The following is a 23869-nucleotide window of genomic DNA, read 5'->3' as shown; positions in this document are numbered from 1 at the left end:
GGTTACATTGTCCGGCACTCTGTGGTTACATACCCCGCGCTGTATCCCTACAGCTGCTACGTTACATTGTCCGGCGCTCTGTGGTTACATACCCCGCACTGTATCCCTACAGCTGCAACGTTACATTGTCCGGCACTCTGTGGTTACATACCCCGCGCTGTATCCCTACAGCTGCTACGTTACATTGTCCGGCACTCTGTGTGTTACATACCCCGCGCTGTATCCCTACAGCTGCTACATTACATTGTCCAGCACTCTGTGTGTTACATACCCCGCGCTGTATCCCTACAGCTGCTACATTACATTGTCCGGCACTCTGTGTGTTACATACCCCGCACTGTATCCCTACAGCTGCTACGTTACATTGTCCGGCACTCTGTGGTTACATACCCCGCGCTGTATCCCTACAGCTGCTACGTTACATTGTCCGGCGCACTGTGGTTACATACCCCGCGCTGTATCCCTACAGCTGCTACGTTACATTGTCCGGCGCTCTGTGGTTAAATACCCCGCGCTGTATCCCTACAGCTGCTACGTTACATTGTCCGGCGCTCTGTGGTTACATACCCCGCGCTGTATCCCTACAGCTGCTACGTTACATTGTCCGGCGCTCTGTGGTTACATACCCCGCGCTGTACCCCTACAGCTGCTACGTTACATTGTCCGGCACTCTGTGGGTTACATACCCCGCGCTGTGTCCCTACAGCTGCTACGTTACATTGTCCGGCAGTCTGTGGTTACATACCCCGCGCTGTATCCCTACAGCTGCTACGTTACATTGTCCGGCACTCTGTGGGTTACATACCCCGCGCTGTGTCCCTACAGCTGCTACGTTACATTGTCCGGCAGTCTGTGGTTACATACCCCGCGCTGTGTCCCTACAGCTGCTACGTTACATTGTCCGGCGCTCTGTGGTTACATACCCCGCGCTGTGTCCCTACAGCTGCTACGTTACATTGTCCGGCGCTCTGTGGTTACATACCCCGCGCTGTATCCCTACATCTGCTAGGTTACATTGTCCGGCACTCTGTGGTTACATACCCCGCGCTGTATCCCTACAGCTGCTACGTTACATTGTCCGGCACTCTGTGGTTACATACCCCGCGCTGTATCCCTACATCTGCTAGGTTACATTGTCCGGCACTCTGTGGTTACATACCCCGCGCTGTATCCCTACAGCTGCTACGTTACATTGTCCGGCGCTCTGTGGTTACATACCCCGCGCTGTATCCCTACAGCTGCTACGTTACATTGTCCGGCGCTCTGTGGTTACATACCCCGCGCTGTACCCCTACAGCTGCTACGTTACATTGTCCGGCACTCTGTGGGTTACATACCCCGCGCTGTGTCCCTACAGCTGCTACGTTACATTGTCCGGCAGTCTGTGGTTACATACCCCGCGCTGTATCCCTACAGCTGCTACGTTACATTGTCCGGCACTCTGTGGGTTACATACCCCGCGCTGTGTCCCTACAGCTGCTACGTTACATTGTCCGGCAGTCTGTGGTTACATACCCCGCGCTGTGTCCCTACAGCTGCTACGTTACATTGTCCGGCGCTCTGTGGTTACATACCCCGCGCTGTATCCCTACAGATGCTACGTTACATTGTCCGGCGCTCTGTGGTTACATACCCCGCGCTGTATCCCTACAGCAGCTACGTTACAATGTCCGTCACTATGTGGTTACATACCCCGCGCTGTATCCCTACAGCTGCTACATTACATTGTCCGGCACTCTGTGGGTTACATACCCCGCGCTGTATCCCTACAGCTGCTACGTTACATTGTCCGGCACTCTGTGGTTACATACCCCGCGCTGTATCCCTACAGCTGCTACGTTACATTGTCCGGCGCTCTGTGGGTTACATACCCCGCCCTGTATCCCTACAGCTGCTACGTTACATTGTTCGGCACTCTGTGGTTACATACCCCGCGCTGTATCCCTACAGCTGCTACGTTACATTGTCCGGCACTCTGTGGTTACATACCCCGCGCTGTATCCCTACAGCTACTACGTTACATTGTCCGGCACTCTGTGGTTACATACCCCGCGCTGTATCCCTACAGCTGCTACGTTACATTGTCCGGCACTCTGTGGTTACATATCCCGCGCTGTATCTCTACAGCTGCTACGTTACATTGTCCGGCGCTCTGTGGTTACATACCCCGCGCTGTATCCCTACAGCTGCTACGTTACATTGTCCGGCGCTCTGTGGTTACATACCCCGCGCTGTATCCCTACAGCTGCTACGTTACATTTTCCGGCGCTCTGTGGTTACATACCCCGCGCTGTATCCCTACAGCTGCTACGTTACATTGTCCGGCACTCTGTGGGTTACCTACCCCGCGCTGTATCCCTACAGCTGCTACGTTACATTGTCCGGCGCTCTGTGGCTACATACCCCGCGCTGTATCCCTACAGCTGCAACGTTACATTGTCCGGCGCTCTGTGTGTTACATAGTCCGGCGCTCTGTGTGTTACATACCCCGCGCTGTATCCCTACAGCTGCTACATTACATTGTCCGGCACTCTGTGTGTTACATACCCCGCACTGTATCCCTACAGCTGCAACGTTACATTGTCCGGCACTCTGTGGTTACATACCCCGCGCTGTATCCCTACAGCTGCTACGTTACATTGTCCGGCACTCTGTGTGTTACATACCCCGCACTGTATCCCTACAGCTGCTACGTTACATTGTCCGGCACTCTGTGGTTACATACCCCGCGCTGTATCCCTACAGCTGCTACGTTACATTGTCCGGCGCACTGTGGTTACATACCCCGCGCTGTATCCCTACAGCTGCTACGTTACATTGTCCAGCACTCTGTGGTTAAATACCCCGCGCTGTATCCCTACAGCTGCTACGTTACATTGTCCGGCGCTCTGTGGTAACATACCCCGCGCTGTATCCCTACAGCTGCTACGTTACATTGTCCGGCGCTCTGTGGTTACATACCCCGCGCTGTATCCCTACAGCTGCTACGTTACATTGTCCGGCGCTCTGTGGTTACATACCCCGCGCTATATCCCTACAGCTGCTACGTTACATTGTCCGGCACTCTGTGGGTTACATACCCCGCGCTGTATCCCTACAGCTGCTACGTTACATTGTCCGGCACTCTGTGTGTTACATACCCCGCGATGTATCCCTACAGCTGCTACGTTACATTGTCCGGCACTCTGTGGGTTACATACCCCGTTGCTGTGTCCCTACAGCTGCTACGTTACATTGTCCGGCGCTCTGTGGTTACATACCCCGCGCTGTGTCCCTACAGCTGCTACGTTACATTGTCCGGCACTCTGTGGGTTACATACCCCGCGCTGTATCCCTACAGCTGCTACGTTACATTGTCCGGCACTCTGTGGTTACATACCCCGCGCTGTATCCCTACAGCTGCTACGTTACATTGTCCGGCACTCTGTGTGTTACATACCCCGCCCTGTATCCCTACAGCTGCTACGTTACATTGTCCGGCGCTCTGTGTGTTACATACCCCGCGCTGTATCCCTACAGCTGCTACGTTACATTGTCCGGCACTCTGTGGTTACATACCCCGCGCTGTATCCCTACAGCTGCTACGTTACATTGTCCGGCGCTCTGTGTGTTACATACCCCGCCCTGTATCCCTACAGCTGCTACGTTACATTGTCCGGCGCTCTGTGTGTTACATACCCCGCGCTGTATCCCTACAGCTGCTACGTTACATTGTCCGGCGCTCTGTGGTTACATACCCCGCGCTGTATCCCTACAGCTGCTACGTTACATTGTCCAGCACTCTGTGGTTAAATACCCCGCGCTGTATCCCTACAGCTGCTACGTTACATTGTCCGGCGCTCTGTGGTTACATACCCCACGCTGTATCCCTACAGCTGCTACGTTACATTGTCCGGCACTCTGTGGGTTACATACCCCACGCTGTATCCCTACAGCTGCTACGTTACATTGTCCGGCACTCTGTGGTTACATATCCCGCGCTGTATCCCTACAGCTGCTACGTTACATTGTCCGGCACTCTGTGTGTTACATACCCCGCGCTGTGTCCCTACAGCTGCTACGTTACATTGTCCGGCACTCTGTGGTTACATACCCCGCGCTGTGTCCCTACAGCTGCTACGTTACATTGTCCGGCACTCTGTGGTTACATACCCCGTCCTGTATCCCTACAGCTGCTACGTTACATTGTCCGGCACTCTGTGGGTTACATACCCCGCGCTGTATCGCTACAGCTGCTACGTTACATTGTCCGGCACTCTGTGGTTACATACCCCGCGCTGTATCCCTACAGCTGCTACGTTACATTGTCCGGCACTCTGTGGTTACATACCCCGCGCTGTATCCCTACAGCTGCTACGTTACATTGTCCGGCGCTCTGTGGTTACATACCCCGCGCTGTATCCCTACAGCTGCTACGTTACATTGTCCGGCACTCTGTGGTTACATACCCCGCGCTGTGTCCCTACAGCTGCTACGTTACATTGTCCGGCACTCTGTGGTTACATACCCCGCGCTGTGTCCCTACAGCTGCTACGTTACATTGTCCGGCACTCTGTGGTTACATACCCCGCGCTGTAACCCTACAGCTGCTACGTTACATTTTCCGGCGCTCTGTGGGTTACATACCCCGCGCTGTATCCCTACAGCTGCTACGTTACATTGTCCGGCACTCTGTGGGTTACATACCCCACGCTGTATCCCTACAGCTGCTACGTTACATTGTCCGGCACTCTGTGGGTTACATACCCCGCGCTGTATCCCTACAGCTGCTACGTTACATTGTCCGGCACTCTGTGTGTTACATACCCCGCCTCCTGCATTACTAAAGGGTTAGTTACAGTATATTTCACTTTAGATTCCAGAAGATGTAAATATCTGTGGAATGTGCTATTGTCCCCCGCTAGTACCGGATACAGGAGCCAGAGCATGTGTCTCCTTCCTGGCCATTGTGTCTGTATGTACCTCCTATATACCCCCAGTATACTGACCTCTACAGTAGATGCCACTCGGCGGCCAACCAGCAGGGACAGTCTATGTATGTCTCATCATTATATACCATGTACAAAGGTTGCTGCGGTCACTGCAGTTACAGTAATAATCAGAGAATACACAAACACTGGAATACATGTATATAAAAGGGTAACTACGGAGCTTCTGCAGGAACACTGATCTGTTTCACACTTGCTGTATAAGGAGAGAGGGAGCTGTGAGGACACATCCCATAGTCCTACAGGAGCAGCAAGCTTTTACTGGATGTTCCTCCCTCATACTCTCTCCTCTTCCCTCATACTCTCTCCTCTTCCCTCATACTATCTCCTCTTCCCATATTCTCTCCTCTTCCCTCATACTCTCTCCTCTTCCCTCATACTCTCTCCTCTTCCCATATTCTCTCCTCGTCCCTCATACTCTCTCCTCTTCCCTCATACTATCGCCTCTTCCCATATTCTCTCCTCTTCCCTCATACTCTCTCCTCTTCCTTCATACTATCTCCTCTTCCCTCATACTCTCTCCTCTTCCCTCATACTCTCTCCTCTTCCTTCATACTATCTCCTCTTCCCTCATACTCTCTCCTCTTCCCTCATACTCTCTCCTCTTCCCTCATACTATCTCCTCTTCCCTCATACTCTCTCCTCTTCCAATACTCTCTCCTCTTCCCATACTCTCTCCTCTTCCCATACTCTCTCCTCTTCCCTCATACTCTCTCCTCTTCCCTCATACTCTCTCCTCTTCCCATACTCTCTCCTCTTCCCTCATACTCTCTCCTCTTCCCATATTCTCTCCTCTTCCAATACTCTCTCCTCTTTCCATACGCTCTCCTCTTCCCTCATACTCTCTCCTCTTCCCATACTCTCTCCTCTTCCCTCATACTCTCTCCTCTTCCCATACTCTCTCCTATTCCCACATTCTCTCCTCGTCCCTCGTACTCTCTCCTCTTCCCTCATACTATCTCCTCTTCCCATATTCTCTCGTCTCTCATACTCTCTCTTCTCATACTCTCTCCTCTTCCCTCATACTCCCTCCTCTTCCCTCATACTCTCTCCTCTTCCTTCATACTATCTCCTCTTCCCTCATACTCTCTCCTCTTCCCTCATACTCTCTCCTCTTCCCTCATACTATCTCCTCTTCCCTCATACTATCTCCTCTTCCCTCATACTCTCTCCTCTTCCAATACTCTCTCCTCTTCCCATACTCTCTCCTCTTCCCTCATACTCTCTCCTCTTCCCTCATACTCTCTCCTCTTCCCTCATACTCTCTCCTCTTCCCATACTCTCTCCTCTTCCCATACTCTCTCCTCTTTCCTCATAATCTCTCCTCTTCCCATATTCTCTCCTCTTCCCTCATACTCTCTCCTCTTCCCATACTCTCTCCTCTTCCCTTATACTCTCTCCTCTTCCCTTATACTCTCTCCTCTTCCCTCATACTCTCTCCTCTTCCCATATTCCCTCCTCTTCCCTTATACTCTCTCCTCTTCCCATATTCTCTCCTCGTCCCTCATACTCTCTCTTCTCATATTCTCTCCTCTTCCCTCATACTCTCTCCTCTTCCCATACTCTCTCCTCTTCCCTCATACTCTCGCTCTATTTTTTTTTCACTCTCCTTCCTCACCGCATACCCTGTATCTTCTCTGCCCATATTGTCTGTCATCACTATGGGGCTAATTTATCATTAACCCTTTCATAGCCAACATCTATGTGAGAGATGTTCAAAATATTGGCTAAAAATGCCAGCGTTGTTCATATTTGTTATATAAATTTAAATAAAAAATGTTGTGTTAAAAAAAGATTATATTTGCTATAGAAGGTAACATTATTATTTTTTATTTTTATTTTACATGTCATTATAATAAATACAATTGTTTTCACACCTATTGTGAAAAATTCACTTGGCACTGAGGTGGTTAAATATTTGCAGCTTATTCCCTGAAACGCCTGCTTTAGGGGGTAATGATAATTGTCAGTATCACCTGTGATAAGAAGCTGTACAGTGGAAGTGCTGGTTCTGTACTAAGGCCCTTATTCAGATCTGATCACAGTACAAATTTGTTCTCAAAATGGTCAAAACCATGCTGCACCGCAGGTGAGGCAGATGTAACATGTGCAGAGAGAATTACTGTAGATTTGTGTGAGTTATTTTGTTTCTGTGCAGGGTAAATACTGGCTGCATTATTTTTACACTGCAATTTAGATTTCAGTTGCAACACACCCCACCCGAATCTAACTGTCTCTGCACATGTTACATCTGCCCCACCTGCAGTGCACATGGTTTTACCCATTTTGAGAACACATTTGTACCACGATCAGATCTGAATAAGGGCCTAAGTCACCATGATTTTATACTGTCAGGTTGACGTAACCATGTCACAGTAATGCTGGCCATACACTGATACGATTCGGCCCTTTTCTCCAGATTCCGACAGAACGGGCCGATAAACCGTGTGAGAAGGAAAGTGCCCAAATCATATGGCGCATCGGATGGGATCCGGAGATCGCAAGTGCTGTACAATAGATGTACTGGCTACGGCAGCACTTGCTGGGGGTCGCATACGATACATTGTATGCTTAAGGACGGCACTAACAACTCCTCGCCCTCCCAGAGGTAAGGTCCCCATACACTAGTGTCATTTGGCCTGATTTCAGGCCACCCCGATGGATCGGGTATAGAAATTTGATGAAATCAGACAAAACGAATTGACACGATGTGCGTATGGGCAGCCGTCAGATGCACATCACTTTGTAGAAGCATCAATGTATCGGATCCGATTTCCCCTGAACTCCACCAGTAGCTCCCCGGGATTAATCACATGTAAAAATGGCAGATCACGTGCCAAATCATATGTGGGGCTGCCGGGCAACTTCAGGGGTAATCGGGTCCTTCTTGTCTGAGCCACACGTCGGACAGGTGTACGGGGGCATTACGGCAAATGCCACTCCCATCTGGTCTATAGAGGGAGCTCCCAAAATGAGCCCTGTTGTGATAACTTCAGCTGTGCCGGGCTAGACGTAAGACACACGGGATGCAGTCAAAATCCCGACAGGGTCAAAATCCCGACAGGGTCAAAATCCCGAATGGGTCATAATACCGACAAGGACAAAATCCAGACAAGGACAAAATCCCGACAATTGAAAACCCAACAGGGTCAAAATACCGACATATAGAATGTACAGGTGAAACAGTTAACATGGCTTTCCATCGACAGGTCGCGAGGTCGACATGGGTTTTTTCACTGTTTTTTGACCCGACATGTGCCGACAGGCGGTATTTCATGCCCTACCATCCACTAGGGCGCGGTGGGAGAATAAAATAGTGAGCCGAGCGCAGCGAGGAACCGTGCCCGAAGCATGGCGAGCGAAGCGAGCGTTGCGAGGGGCTGCAGTTCACTTCCAACTGTGTCCATGTCGACTGTGTCGACATTCGGGTCCAAAAAATGTCAAAAAACCCATGTCGACCTCGCGACCTGTCGACGGAAAGTCATGTTGACTTTTTCACCTGTAGATTTTATATGTCGGTATTTTGACTCTTTCGGGATTTCAAATGCCACGTTCCAGGTCCTCATTCTCTCCCTGTGGTTTCCCTTCCCTCCCTCTATGTGTCCGTGAGTTATGACACAGAAACCTTTGCCCTGAACAAAGATCCTACCTGCTGCCTGTAATAAATCTATTTCTGACAACCTCCTGCTGGCTGTTCCCTTCTCTGCACCTCATACCCCGGCCACTTACCTGACACATTCCAGCGCCAACCACTCACACCCACACAAGGGCCCGATTCAGGTCTGAATGCTGTGCTGTGAATCTTCGGTACTTATGTAGTATCTGGGCGCCCGATTTTTTGATTGTAGGCCTTAAGTTAAGGCATACAATCAGATGCGATGCGATATCGCATCGCATCGCATACGACCATATTGCATGCGATGCGATGCGATGACCCGATTTTTCCATAGGATTCAATTTAGAAATCGGGTCGGATCGGGCACATCGCATCGCATCGCATGCGACCAAATCGGATGCGATGCGATGGACCCGATTTTTCCATAGGATTCAATGTTAAAATGGTCTGAGTCCATTTTAACATGGAATTCAATGGGAAAAGGGGTCCTTTTCATACCCCTACTATCCAAGTGGGCATGGAGTTGGATATAAACCTGTGGTGAGCGTAGCGAGCCACCGAGTCCGAAGCGTGGCGAGCGTAGCGAGCCCCGCGAAGGGACACAGAATACCGTCCCCTCGCGGGGCTCGCTACGCTCGCCACGCTTCGGACTCGGTGGCTCGCTACGCTCACCACAGGTTTATATCCAACTCCATGCCCACTTGGATAGTAGGGGTATGAAAAGGACCCCTTTTCCCATTGAATTCCATGTTAAAATGGACTCAGACCATTTTAACATTGAATCCTATGGAAAAATCGGGTCCATCGCATCGCATCCGATTTGGTCGCATGCGATGCGATGCGATGTGCCCGATCCGACCCGATTTCTAAATCGGGCGCCCAGATACTACATAAGTACCGAATCTTCTGAGCCCACCAATCAGGTCGCCTCCCCACCAGAGTGAAGTCCCACCCCTGTGCACGGCGGCGAATGAGATCACAGACGTACGAAAAGGGGGAAAACCATTCGCAAGCACTCACCATCGAATGGATCCCGTCCATCCGTCTGCTGGTCCAGAAGACATACAGGGTGTAGCTGTGGAATGAAATGACACTTACCAGGGTCCTCTGGCGTAGATTCGGCCCACTGCGTTCCAAGTAGCATCCAGGTAAGATGAAAATATATAGCAAAGCGAATCCCCGAGCCAGATCGGACTGAGGAGGAGCCGCACTATGAGTTTGTTTACATCGTGTGGCTCCTCCTCCCAAATACCGCTATTGGCCGCTTAGCGGCCTAGCTACTCCTGATTGGCTCAGTAATCGCTTTGTTATTTTATCTTCTTACCTGGATGCCTACTTGGGACGAAGAGGACCGATCTACGCCGGAGATCCTGGTGAGTATAGATTGCTTCCACAGGTACCCCATGGATTTCTTCTGGACCAGCAGACGGATGGACGGAGACCTACCTACGGGGTCAAGATAGGTAAGTATCTGTATGTATGGGCTCTGTATGAAATAAAGTTTTATTTTTCATTAATGGGCCGCATGCTGGGACTTGTGGTTCTCCAAGTCCCAGTATTCGTCCAGGCTTGCTGGGACTCATAGTTCCACAGCAAATCCAATGGTTTATTCTATCTTTTACACATTTATCAGCTCTATGCCCACAGCCCAGGGCCACCAGGGACAGCCCCAGCTTGGGTAGGTAAATTCTGGAGGGAGGAACTCCTTCATTGGGGGGTCCCCACTCCCCAAGGACCACTGCCCAGGCTGACTGGTCAGAGGGTTAATGCTTTGGCCGGTGGGACTTGTATAAAAAGTCTCCCCCCGGCTGTGGCATTACCCTGCTGGCTGGTTGGGCCTGGTGCTGGTTCTTGAAATATGAGGGACCCCTAGTCATTTTATCCCCTGTAAATGTGCACACAACTTACACTATAGTGGTGAGTAATGATATCAGCAGGTAGATGTGCACATATCTTACACTATAGGGGTGAGTAATGGTGTCAGCAGGTAGATGTGCACACACCTTACACTATAGTGGTGAGCAATGGTGTTAGCAGGTAGATGTGCACACACCTTACACTATAGTGGTGAGCAATGGTGTCAGCAGTTAGATGTGCACACACCTTACACTATAGTGGTGAGCAATGGTGTCAGCAGGTAGATGTGCACACACCTTACACTATAGTGGTGAGTAATGGTGTCAGCAGTTAGATGTGCACACACCTTACACAATAGTGGTGGGGAATGGTGTCAGCAGGAAGCTGTACACACACACCTTACACTAGAGTGGTGAGCAATGGTGTCAGCAGGTAGATGTGCACACATGTTGCACTACAGTGGTGAGCAATGGTGTCAACAGGTAGATGTGCACACACCTTACACTATAGTGGTGATTAATGGTGTCCGCAGGTAGATGTGCACACATGTTGCACTACAGTGTTGAGTAATGGTGTCAGCAGGTAGATGTGCACACACGAAACACTATAGTGGTAAGGAATGGTGTCAGCAGGTAGATGTGCACATATATAGTAATGGTGTCATTAATGGTATATTGTACGGTGTGTGCACATCTACCTGCGAACACCATTACTCACCACTGTATTGTAATATATGTGTGCACCTCACCTGCTGACTCCATTTCTCACATTATAGTGTAACGTATGTGCACATCTACCTGCTGACACCATTAATCACCACTCTAGTGTAAGGTATGTGCACATCTACCTGCTGACACCATTCCTCACCACTATAGTGTTTGGTGTGTGCACATCTACCTGCTGACACCATTACTTACCACTGTAGTGCAACATGTGTGCACATCTACCTGCGGACACCATTACTCATCATTATAGTGTAAGGTGTGTGAACATCTACCTGCAGACACCATTGCTCACCACTCTATTGTAAGGTGTGTGTACAGATTCCTGCTGACACCATTCCTCACCACTGTAGTGCAACATGTGTGCACATCTACCTGTAGACACCATTCCTCAACCGTATAGTGTAAGGTGTGTGCACATCTACCTGCTGACACCATTGCTCACCACTCTAGTGTAAGGTGTGTGTACAGCTTCCTGCTGACACCATTCCTCACCACTATTGTGTAAGATGTGTGCACATCTAACTACTGACACCATTACTCACCACTATAGCTTATGGTGTGTGCACATCTACCTGCTGATACCATTACTCACCACTATAGTGTAAGGTGTGTGCACATCTACCTGCTGACATCATTGCTCACCACTATAGTGTAAGGTGTGTGCACATCTACCTGCTGACACCATTGCTCACCACTATAGTGCAAGGTGTGTGCACATCTACCTGCTGACACCATTACTCACCACTGTAGTGCAACATGTGTGCACATCTACCTGCGGACACCATTACTCACCACTATAGTGTAAGGTGTGTGGACATCTACCTGCTGACACCATTGCTCACCACTCTATTGCAAGGTGTGTGTACAGCTTCCTGCTGACACTATTCCTCACCCCTGTAGTGAAACATGTGTGCACATCTACCTGTAGACAATATTCCTCAACCGTATAGTGTAAGGAGTGTACACCTCTACCTGCTGACACCATTGCTCACCACTCTAGTGTAAGGTGTGTGTACAGCTTCCTGCTGACACCATTCCTCACCACTATTGTGTAAGGTGTGTGCACATCTAACTGCTGACACCATTACTCACCACTATAGGTTATGATGTGTGCACATCTACCTGCGGACATCATTGCTCACCACTATAGTGTAAGGTGTGTGCACATCTACCTGGTAACACCATTCCTCACCACTATAGTATAAGGTATGTGCACATCGACCTGCTGACACCATTGCTTAAGTAGTGGGTAATGGTTTCAGCAGGTAGATGTGCATAAACCTTACACTATAGTGGTGAGGAATGGTGTCAGCAGGTAGATGTGCACACATATATTACACTATACTGGTGAGTAATGGTGTTAGCAGGTAGCTGTGCACATACATTACACTATAGTGGTGAGTAATGGTGTCAGCAGGTAGATGTACACACATATATTTCACTATAGTGGTGAGTAATGGTGTCAGCAGTTAGATGTGCACATACCTTACACTATAGTGGTGAGTAATGGTGTCAGCAGTTAGATGTGCACATACCTTACACTATAGTGGTGAGTAATGGTATCAGCAGGTAGATGTGCACATACATTACACTATACTGGTGAGGAATGGTGTCTGCAGGTAGATGTGCACACACCGTACACTATAGTGGTGAGTAATGGTATCAGCAGGTAGATGTGCACACACTACACTATAGTGGTGAGTAATGGTGTCAGCAGGTAGATGTTCACATACCTTACACTATAGTGATGAGTAACGGTCTCAGCAGTTAGATGTGCACATACTTTACACTATAGTGGTGAGTAATGGTATCAGCAGGTAGATGTGCACATACATTACACTATACTGGTGAGGAATGGTGTCTGCAGGTAGATGTGCACACACCGTACACTATAGTGGTGAGAAATGGTATCAGCAGGTAGATGTGCACACACCTTACACTATAGTGGTGAGTAATGGTGTCAGCAGGTAGATGTGCACATACCTTACACTATAGTGGTGAGTAATGGTGTCAGCAGGTAGATGTGCACACACTGTACACTATAGTGGTGAGTAATGGTGTCAGCAGGTAGCTGTGCACAGATGTTACACTATAACACCTTACACTATTCTGATGAGTAATGGGGTCAGCAGGTAGATGTGCACATACCTTACACTATAGTGGTGAGCAATGGTGTCAGCAGGTAGATGTGCACACACCGTACACTATACCGGTGAGTAATGGTATCAGCAGGAAGATGTGCACACACCTTACACTATAGTGGTGAGGAATGGTGTCAGCAGGTAGATTTGCACATACCTTACACTATAGTGGTGAGTAATGGTGTCAGCAGGTAGATGTACACACATATATTTCACTATAGTGGTGAGTAATGGTGTCAGCAGGTAGATGTGCACACACCGTACACTATACCGGTGAGTAATGGTATCAGCAGGTAGATGTGCACACACCTTACACTATAGTGGTGAGGAATGGTGTCAGCAGGTAGATGTGCACATACCTTACACTATTGTGGTGAGTAATGGTGTCAGCAAGTAGATGTGCACACACCGTACACTATAGTGGTGAGGAATGGTGTCAGCAGGTAGATGTGCACATACCTTACACTATAGTGGTGAGTTATGGTGCCAGCAGGTAGATGTGCACACACCTTACACTATAGTGGTGAGTAATGGTGTCAGCAGGTAGATGTGCAAACACCGTACACTATAGTGGTGAGTAATGGTGTCAGCAAGTAGCTGTGCACATACATTACACTATACTGGTGAGTAATGGTGTCAGCAGGTAGCTGTGCACACACCGTACACTATACCGGTGAGGAATGGTGTCAGCAGGTAGATGTGCACACACCGTACACTATACTGGTGAGTAATGGTGTCAGCAGGTAGATGTGCACACACCGTACACTATACTGGTGAGTAATGGTGTCAGCAGGTAGAAGTGCACATACATTACACTATAGTGGTGAGGAATGGTGTCAGCAGGTAGATGTGCACACACCTTACACTATAGTGGTGAGTAATGGTGTCAGCAGGTAGCTGTGCACATACATTACACTATACTGGTGAGTAATGGTGTCAGCAGGTAGCTGTGCACACACCATACACTATACTGGTGAGTAATGGTGTCAGCAGGTAGATGTGCACACACCGTACAATGTACTGGTGAGTAATGGTGTCAGCAGGTAGATGTACACACATATATTTCACTATAATGGTGAGTAATGGTGTCAGCAGTTAGATGTGAACATACCTTACACTATAGTGGTGAGTAATGGTATCAGCAGGTAGATATGCACATACATTACACTATACTGGTGAGGAATGGTGTCTGCAGGTAGATGTGCACACACCGTACACTATAGTGGTGAGTAATGGTATCAGCAGGTAGATGTGCACACACCTTACACTATAGTGGTGAGTAATGGTGTCAGCAGGTAGATGTGCACATACCTTACACTATAGTGGTAAGTAATGGTGTCAGCAGGTAGATGTGCACACATTGTAGACTATAGTGGTGAGTAATGGTGTCAGCAGGTAGCTGTGCACAGATGTTACACTATAACACCTTACACTATTCTGATGAGTAATGGTGTCAGCAGGTAGATGTGCACATACCTTACACTATAGTGGTGAGCAATGGTGTCAGCAGGTAGATGTGCACACACCGTACACTATACCGGTGAGGAATGGTGTCAGCAGGTAGATGTGCACACTCCTTACACTATAGTGGTGAGGAATGGTGTCAGCAGGTAGATGTGCACATACCTTACACTATTGTGGTGAGTAATGGTGTCAGCAGGTAGATGTGCACACACCGTACACTATAGTGGTGAGGAATGGTGTCAGCAGGTAGATGTGCACATACCTTACACTATAGTGGTGAGTTATGGTGTCAGCAGGTAGATGTGCACACACCTTACACTATAGTGGTAAGTAATGGAGTCAGCAGGTAGATGTGCACACACCGTACACTATAGTGGTGAGTAATGGTGTCAGCAGGTAGCTGTGCACACACCGTACACTATACCGGTGAGGAATGGTGTCAGCAGGTAGATGTGCACACACCATACACTATACCGGTGAGGAATGGTGTCAGCAGGTAGATGTGCACACACCGTACACTATACTGGTGAGTAATGGTGTCAGCAGGTAGATGTGCACACACCATACAATGTACTGGTGAGAAATGGTGTCAGCAGGTAGATGTACACACATATATTTCACTATAGTGGTGAGTAATGGTGTCAGCAGTTAGATGTGCACATACCTTACACTATAGTGGTGAGTAATGGTATCAGCAGGTAGATGTGCACACACTACACTATAGTGGTGAGTAATGGTGTCAGCAGGTAGATGTTCACATACCTTACACTATAGTGGAGAGTAATGGTGTCAGCAGTTAGATGTGCACATACTTTACACTATAGTGGTTAGTAATGGTATCAGCAGGTAGATGTGCACATACATTACACTATACTGGTGAGGAATGGTGTCTGCAGGTAGATGTGCACACACCGTACACTATAGTGGTGAGTAATGGTATCAGCAGGTAGATGTGCACACACCTTACACTATAGTGGTGAGTAAAGGTGTCAGCAGGTAGATGTGCACATACCTTACACTATAGTGGTGAGTAATGGTGTCAGCAGGTAGATGTGCACACACTGTACACTATAGTGTTGAGTAATGGTGTCAGCAGGTAGCTGTGCACAGATGTTACACTATAACACCTTACACTATTCTGATGAGTAAGGGTGTCAGCAGGTAGATGTGCACATACCTTACACTATAGTGGTGAGCAATGGTGTCAGCAGGTAGATGTGCACACACCGTACACTATACCGGTGAGGAATGGTGTCAGCAGGTAGATGTGCACACTCCTTACACTATAGTGGTGAGGAATGGTGTCAGCAGGTAGATGTGTACATACCTTACACTATTGTGGTGAGTAATGGTATCAGCAGGTAGATGTGCACACACCGTACACTATAGTGGTGAGGAATGGTGTCAGCAGGTAGATGTGCACATACCTTACACTATAGTGGTGAGTTATGGTGTCAGCAGGTAGATGTGCACACACCTTACACTATAGTGGTGAGTTTTGGTGTCAGCAGGTATATGTGCACACACCGTACACTATAGTGGTGAGTAATGGTGTCAGCAGGTAGCTGTGCACATACGTTACACTATACTGGTGAGTAATGGTGTCAGCAGGTAGCTGTGCACACACCGTACACTATACCGGTGAGGAATGGTGTCAGCAGGTAGATGTGCACACACCGTACACTATACTGGTGAGTAATGGTGTCAGCAGGTAGATGTGCACACACCGTACACTATACTGGTGAGTAATGGTGTCAGCAGGTAGAAGTGCACATACATTACACTATAGTGGTGAGGAATGGTGTCAGCAGGTAGATGTGCACACACCGTGTACTATATACTGTTGAGTAATGGTGTCAGCAGGTAGATGTGCATACACCGTACAATGTACTGGTGAGTAATGGTGTCAGCAGGTAGAAGTGCACATACATTACACTATAGTGGTGAGTAATGGTGTCAGCAGGTAGATGTGCACACACCTTACACTATAGTGGTGAGTAATGGTGTCAGCAGGTAGATGTGCACACACCTTACACTATAGTGGTGAGTAATGGTGTCAGCAGGTAGGTGTGCACATACCTTACACTATACTGGTGAGTAATGGTGTCAGCAGGTAGTTGTGCACACACCGTACACTATACCGGTGAGGAATGGTGTCAGCAGGTAGATGTGCACATACATTACACTATAGTGGTGAGTAATGGTATCAGCAGGTAGATGTGCACACACCGTACACTATACTGGTGACTAATGGTGTCAGCAGGTAGATGTGCACACACCGTACACTATACTGGTGAGTAATGGTGTCAGCACGTAGATGTGCACACACCATACACTATACTGGTGAGTAATGTTGTCAGCACGTAGATGTGCACACACTGTACACTATACTGGTGAGTAATGGTGTCAGCAGGTAGAAGTGCACATACATTACACTATAGTGGTGAGTAGTGGTGTCAGCAGGTAGATGTGCACACACCATACACTATACTGGTGAGTAATGTTGTCAGCAGGTAGATGTGCACACACTGTACACTATACTGGTGAGTAATGGTGTCAGCAGGTAGAAGTGCACATACATTACACTATAGTGGTGAGGAATGGTGTCAGCAGGTAGATGTGCACACACCGTACACTATACCGGTGAGGAATGGTGTCAGCAGGTAGATGTGCACATACATTACACTATAGTGGTGAGGAATGGTGTCAGCAGGTAGATGTGCACATACACTACATTATACTGGTGAGTAATGGTGTCAGCAGGTAGATGTGCACACACCTTACACTATAGTGGTGAGTAATGGTGTCAGCAGGTAGATGTGCACACATTATACACTATACTGGTGACTAATGGTGTCAGCAGGTAGATGTGCACACACCGTACACTATACCGGTGAGGAATGGTGTCAGCAGGTAGAAGTGCACATACATTACACTATAGTGGTGAGGAATGGTGTCAGCAGGTAGATGTGCACACACCGTACACTATACCGGTGAGGAATGGTGTCAGCAGGTAGATGTGCACATACATTACACTATAGTGGTGAGGAATGGTGTCAGCAGGTAGATGTGCACATACACTACATTATACTGGTGAGTAATGGTGTCAGCAGGTAGATGTGCACACACCTTACACTATAGTGGTGAGTAATGGTGTCAGCAGGTAGATGTGCACACATTATACACTATACTGGTGACTAATGGTGTCAGCAGGTAGTTGTGCACACACCGTACACTATACCGGTGAGGAATGGTGTCAGCAGGTAGATGTGCACATACATTACACTATAGTGGTGAGTAATGGTATCAGCAGGTAGATGTGCACACACCGTACACTATACTGGTGACTAATGGTGTCAGCAGGTAGATGTGCACACACCGTACACTATACTGGTGAGTAATGGTGTCAGCACGTAGATGTGCACACACCATACACTATACTGGTGAGTAATGTTGTCAGCACGTAGATGTGCACACACTGTACACTATACTGGTGAGTAATGGTGTCAGCAGGTAGAAGTGCACATACATTACACTATAGTGGTGAGTAGTGGTGTCAGCAGGTAGATGTGCACACACCATACACTATACTGGTGAGTAATGTTGTCAGCAGGTAGATGTGCACACACTGTACACTATACTGGTGAGTAATGGTGTCAGCAGGTAGAAGTGCACATACATTACACTATAGTGGTGAGGAATGGTGTCAGCAGGTAGATGTGCACACACCGTACACTATACCAGTGAGGAATGGTGTCAGCAGGTAGATGTGCACATACATTACACTATAGTGGTGAGGAATGGTGTCAGCAGGTAGATGTGCACATACACTACATTATACTGGTGAGTAATGGTGTCAGCAGGTAGATGTGCACACACCTTACACTATAGTGGTGAGTAATGGTATCAGCAGGTAGATGTGCACACACCGTACACTATACTGGTGACTAATGGTGTCAGCAGGTAGATGTGCACACACCGTACACTATACTTGTGAGTAATGGTGTCAGCACGTAGATGTGCACACATTATACACTATACTGGTGAGTAATGTTGTCAGCACGTAGATGTGCACACACCATACACTATACTGGTGAGTAATGGTGTCAGCAGGTAGAAGTGCACATACATTACACTATAGTGGTGAGGAATGGTGTCAGCAGGTAGATGTGCACACACCGTACACTATACCGGTGAGGAATGGTGTCAGCAGGTAGATGTGCACATACAATACACTATAGTGGTGAGGAATGGTGTCAGCAGGTAGATGTGCACATACACTACACTATACTGGTGAGGAATGGTGTCAGCAGGTAGATGTGCACATACATTACACTATAGTGGTGAGGAATGGTGTTAGCAGGTAGATGTGCACACACTGTACACTATAGTGGTGAGGAATGGTGTCAGTAGCTACATGTGTTCCGATTGTAGATGCAGCGCCTGTACAGGAATTGGACCGCACAGGAAATAGCAGATGAAGCACACTGGGACTTGGGGACTGATTCAGGTTGGCTCTGATTATGAGTGGCTGAGACTCCGCCTGCCTGAATGACAAGTTGAAGCCAGTCTCAACCGACTCATATTTGCGAAGGCAGGGGGCATCATTCGATGATTTCTCCTGCTGCGGGCACATGCGAGGGGTTGTTCCATACTACCATGCACCCTCGCATGGTTGTGAGGGGATAGCAGGGGGAGGGGGCGTGTATTGGGCTGGGTGGAGTCACAGGGACTCGGTAACCTGCGAGCTTCACAGCGTTCCGAGTCAATCAGAATGACCCCCGATATACCATGCGCAGTCCCCAAAGCATCGGTAGTAAACTAACCCACCGTTGGTGTGAGGAGGAGAAGCTGCTGCATCACCCCTTTATTACCAGCTGCACACCAGGCATCAGGGTGACCTAGAGCAGCCGTTCTCTCTCCCAGAGCTCTTATCCATGTACATCAGGAGAGAGGCTCAGTGCGGCCCAGTCACCGGGACCTGTCGCAGGGGCTGCCGGGAACATGGCCCGGACCTGGCTTCTCTTCTGCTCATGTGTAACCATCAGGCTGTGAACGCAGAGCCCCGCTGCCAGTAACCGTGTTATTATCTGTCAGTGACTGTAATAAGGGATTGTCACCTGTATCACTGCACAGTACCGACACATTATACAAAGACACACAGGCCACAGGTTCCCCCCAAACACCCCCCAACTCTCATCTCCCCTCTGTCCTGTACCTTATACTGTGACACCCCCCCCCCCAGCTCTCATCTCCCCACTGTCCTCTAACCTATACTGTGACACCCCCCCCCCCCCAGCTCTCATCTCCCCTCTGCCCCATACCCATCCTGTGACACCCCCCAGCTCTCATCTCCCCTCTGTCTTGTACCCCATTCTGTGACACCCCCCCAGCACTCATCTCCCCTCTGCCCTATACCTTATACTGTGACACCCCCCAGCTCTCATCTCCCCTCTGTCCTCTAACTAATACTGTGACACCCCCCCCCAGCTCTCATCTCCCCTCTGTCCTCTAACCTATACAGTGACACCCCCCCCCCCCAGCTCTCATCTCCCCTCTGCCCCATACCCCATGCTGTGACACCCCCCAGCTCTCATCTCCCCTCTGTCCTCTAACCTATACGGTGACACACCCCCCCCCCCCCAGCTCTCATCTCCCCTCTGCCCCATACTCCATTCTGTGACACCCCCCAGCTCTCATCTCCCCTCTGTCCTCTAACCTATACTGTGACACCCCCCAGCTCTCATCTCCCCTCTGTCCTGTACCCCATTCTGTGACAACCCCCCCCCCCCCCCGCCAGCTCTCATCTCCTATATCTCATACTGTGACACCCCCCCAGCACTCATCCCTCCCTCTGCCCTATACATTATACTGTGACCCCCCCCCAGCTCTCATCTCCCCTCTGTCCTCTAATCTATACTGTGACAACCACCCAGCTCTCATCTCCCCTCTGCCCCATACCCCATCCTGTGACACCCCCCCAGCTCTCATCTCCCCTCAGTCCTCTAACCTATACTGTGTCACCCCCCAGCTCTCATCTCCCCTCTAACTTGTACCCCATTCTGTGACACCCCCCCAGCACTCATCTCCCCTCTGCCCTATACCTTATACCGTGACACCCCCCCCCCCCAACTCTCATCTCCCCTCTGTCCTGTAGTCCATTCTGTGACCCCCCCCCCCAGCTCTCATCTCCCCTCTAACCTATACTGTGACACCCCCCAGCTCTCCTCTCCCCTCTGTCCTCTAACCTATACTGTGACACCCCCCCCCAGCTCTCATCTCCCCTCTGCCCTATACCCATCCTGTGACACCCCCCAGCTCTCATCTCCCCTCTGCCCTATACCTTATACTGTGACACCCCCCAGCTCTCCTCTCCCCTCTGTCCTCTAACCCAGAGGTTCCCAATCTTTTTTGATTCACGGCACCCTAGAGTATAAAAAAAAATTCACGGCACCCCTAGGCCAATTTTTTTTTTATTAGATTGGGTTTATATGCGATTCTTAGGATCAGTTATGTGGTAAAGGGCAGGATTTGCTTCTGTTTGTACACATTTTATAATTGCCAGCCACCAGCACTTGTTTTGCTCATAAATAATTAGCCATTAATAATTTTAATTGGTCCTGAACCACCAACCCAGGGCACCCCTGCAAGTGTCCCGAGGCACCCCAGGGAGCCACGGCACACAGTTTGGGAACCACTGCTCTAACCTATACTGTGACACCCCCCCCCAGCTCTCATCTCCCCTCTGCCCTATACCTTATACTGTGACACCCCCCCAGCTCTCCTCTTCCCTCTAACCTATACTGTGACACCCCCCCCAACTCTCCTCTCCCCTCTGTCCTCTAACCTATACTGTGACACCACCCAGCACTCATCTCCCCTCTGCCCTATACCTTATACTGTGACACCCCCCAGCTCTCATCTTACCTCTAACCTATACTGTGACACCCCCCCATCTCTCCTCTCCCCTCTGCCCTCTAACCTATACTGTGACACCACCCAGCACTCATCTCCCCCTTTGCCCTATACCTTATACTGTGACACCCCCCCAACTCTCATCTCCCCTCTGTCCTGTACCCCATTCTGTGACACCCGCCAGCACTCTTCTCCCCTCTTCCCTATACCTTATATGTGTGGTTCCCAAACTGTGTGCCGTGGCACCCTGGGGTGCCTTGGAGGACTTGCACGGGTGCCCTGGATTTGTGGTCCTTACCCATTAAAATTATTTTATGACCAATGTAATAGGCAAATTGTGGACTTCTTGTCCCCATCACATAACTGAGGAACAGATATAAACACAATTCACTTACTTTAATATTCATTTCTTATTTTCTCAATTAGAAACGCTTGGGCTAGGGGTGCCGTGAAAAATGTTCTGATACTTAGGGGTGCCGTGATGGAAAAAAGTTTAGAAACCTTTGCCTTATACTGTGACACCCCCCCCCCCAACTCTCATCTCCCCCCTGTCCTATAACTCATACTGTGCCACCCCCCCCCTGCCCTCATCTCCCCCCTGTCCCGTACCCCATCCAGTACCACCCGCCAGCTCTCAACTTCTCTCTGTCCCATACCCACCATCCTGTGACACCCCCAGATCTCAACGTCTATCTGTCCTGCACCCCATCCTGTGCCACCCACCCACAGCTCTCATTTCCCCCTGTCCCATACCCCATCCTGTGCCACCCACCCCCAGCTCTCATCTCCCCCCTGTCCCATACCCACCATCTTGTGCCACCCTCCCCCCAGCTCTCCTGCCCCCCTACCTGTGCCCCCTCCCAGTGTCTCACCAGTCAGTGGAGGTCCTGTCACTCAGTATGTCCTCCTTGGCAGTGATAAGGGACAGACTGTAGGTGTCCAGGTTCAGAGCGTCCATATCAGTAAGTCCTGTCATCAGTGTCGGGGTGGCTGGGAACTTCTGCCGTCTCTTCCCTTACAGAATGCTGTACAATGGCTCTCCTCCTCCTCCTCCTCCTCCTCCTCTCTCCCCTCTCCCTCCTCCCTCCGGCCTCTTACACTTTCTTTTCCAACTTTGTCATTTCTCTGACTTTCTCAAGGTGCCCCTGAGATCTCCCTGCCTCCCTCTCTCACTCACTCACTCACTCACTCACTCACTCACTCCCTCTCTCACTCACTCACTCACTCACTCTCTCACTCCCTCTCTCTCTCTCTCACTCTCTCACTCACTCACTCACTCACTCCCTCTCTCACTCACTCACTCACTCTCTCACTCTCTCACTCACTCACTCATTCACTCACTCACTCTCTCACTCCCTCTCTCTCTCACTCTCTCACTCACTCACTCACTCTCTCACTCTCTCACTCACTCACTCTCATGCCTGTCTCCGGCTGAGATCTCTCTCTCTCTCTTCCCCTCTCATTGCCTGTCTCCAGCTGTCTCACATCCTCTCTCTCTCCATCTCCCCCTCTAATACCTGTCTCCAGCTCTCACATCCTTTCTTTCTCTCTCTCTCTCATCTCATGTCTGTCTCCGACTATCTCTCTCTGCCTCTCTCACTCCCTCTCATGCCTGTCTCTGGCTGTCTCATATCCTCCCTCTCTCTCTTTCATTGTATGCCTGTCTCTGGCTGTCTCATATACCCCTTCCTCTCTCTATCTCTCTCTCTATCTCTCCCTCCCTCTCTCTCTCTCCCTCTCTATCTCTCTCTCTCTATCTATCCCTCTCATGCCTGTCTCTGGCTGTTTCACATCTTCTCTCTCTCCATCTCCCCCTCTAATGTCTGTCTCCAGCTGTCTCATATCCTCTCTCTCACTCAACTGTCTCTCGCTGCCTCGCTCTCTCCCTCTCATGCCTGTCTCTGGATGTCTCACATCCTCCCTCTCTCTCTCATCTCATTCCTGTCTCCAGCTGTCTCACCCCCCCCCCCCCGTTCCTCTCTCTCTCTACCCCCCTCTCATACCTGTCCCCGGCTGTCTATCCATCCCTCTCATGCCTGTCCTTGGCTGTCTCTCATCCCTCTCATGCCTGTCTCTGACTGTCTCTCCATCCCACTCATGCCTGTCCCCGGCTGTCTCTCCCTCCCTCTCATGCCTGTCTCCGGCTGTCTCTCCCTCCCTCTC

At 49.6% G+C, this 23869-nt stretch overlaps 1 protein-coding gene across 1 annotated transcript in view; it reads right to left on the bottom strand.

The window, feature by feature from the left end:
- LOC146063569 (uncharacterized) overlaps positions 1-22735 on the bottom strand; it is a 121681-nt gene extending 98946 nt beyond the window's left edge. The window contains exon 1 of the mRNA XM_083176098.1: positions 22579-22735. Within this exon, the coding sequence (XP_083032224.1) occupies positions 22579-22682 (104 nt within the window). The 5' untranslated portion in view covers positions 22683-22735. The remainder of the gene's footprint in view (positions 1-22578) is intronic.
- Positions 22736-23869: the final 1134 nt, after the last annotated feature.

Source organism: Crinia signifera, chromosome 1, assembly GCF_055691185.1.
Source record: "Crinia signifera chromosome 1, ASM5569118v1, whole genome shotgun sequence".
NCBI classification, from domain to species: Eukaryota; Metazoa; Chordata; class Amphibia; order Anura; family Myobatrachidae; genus Crinia; species Crinia signifera.
This window is presented reverse-complemented; position numbering and strand designations above follow the sequence as displayed.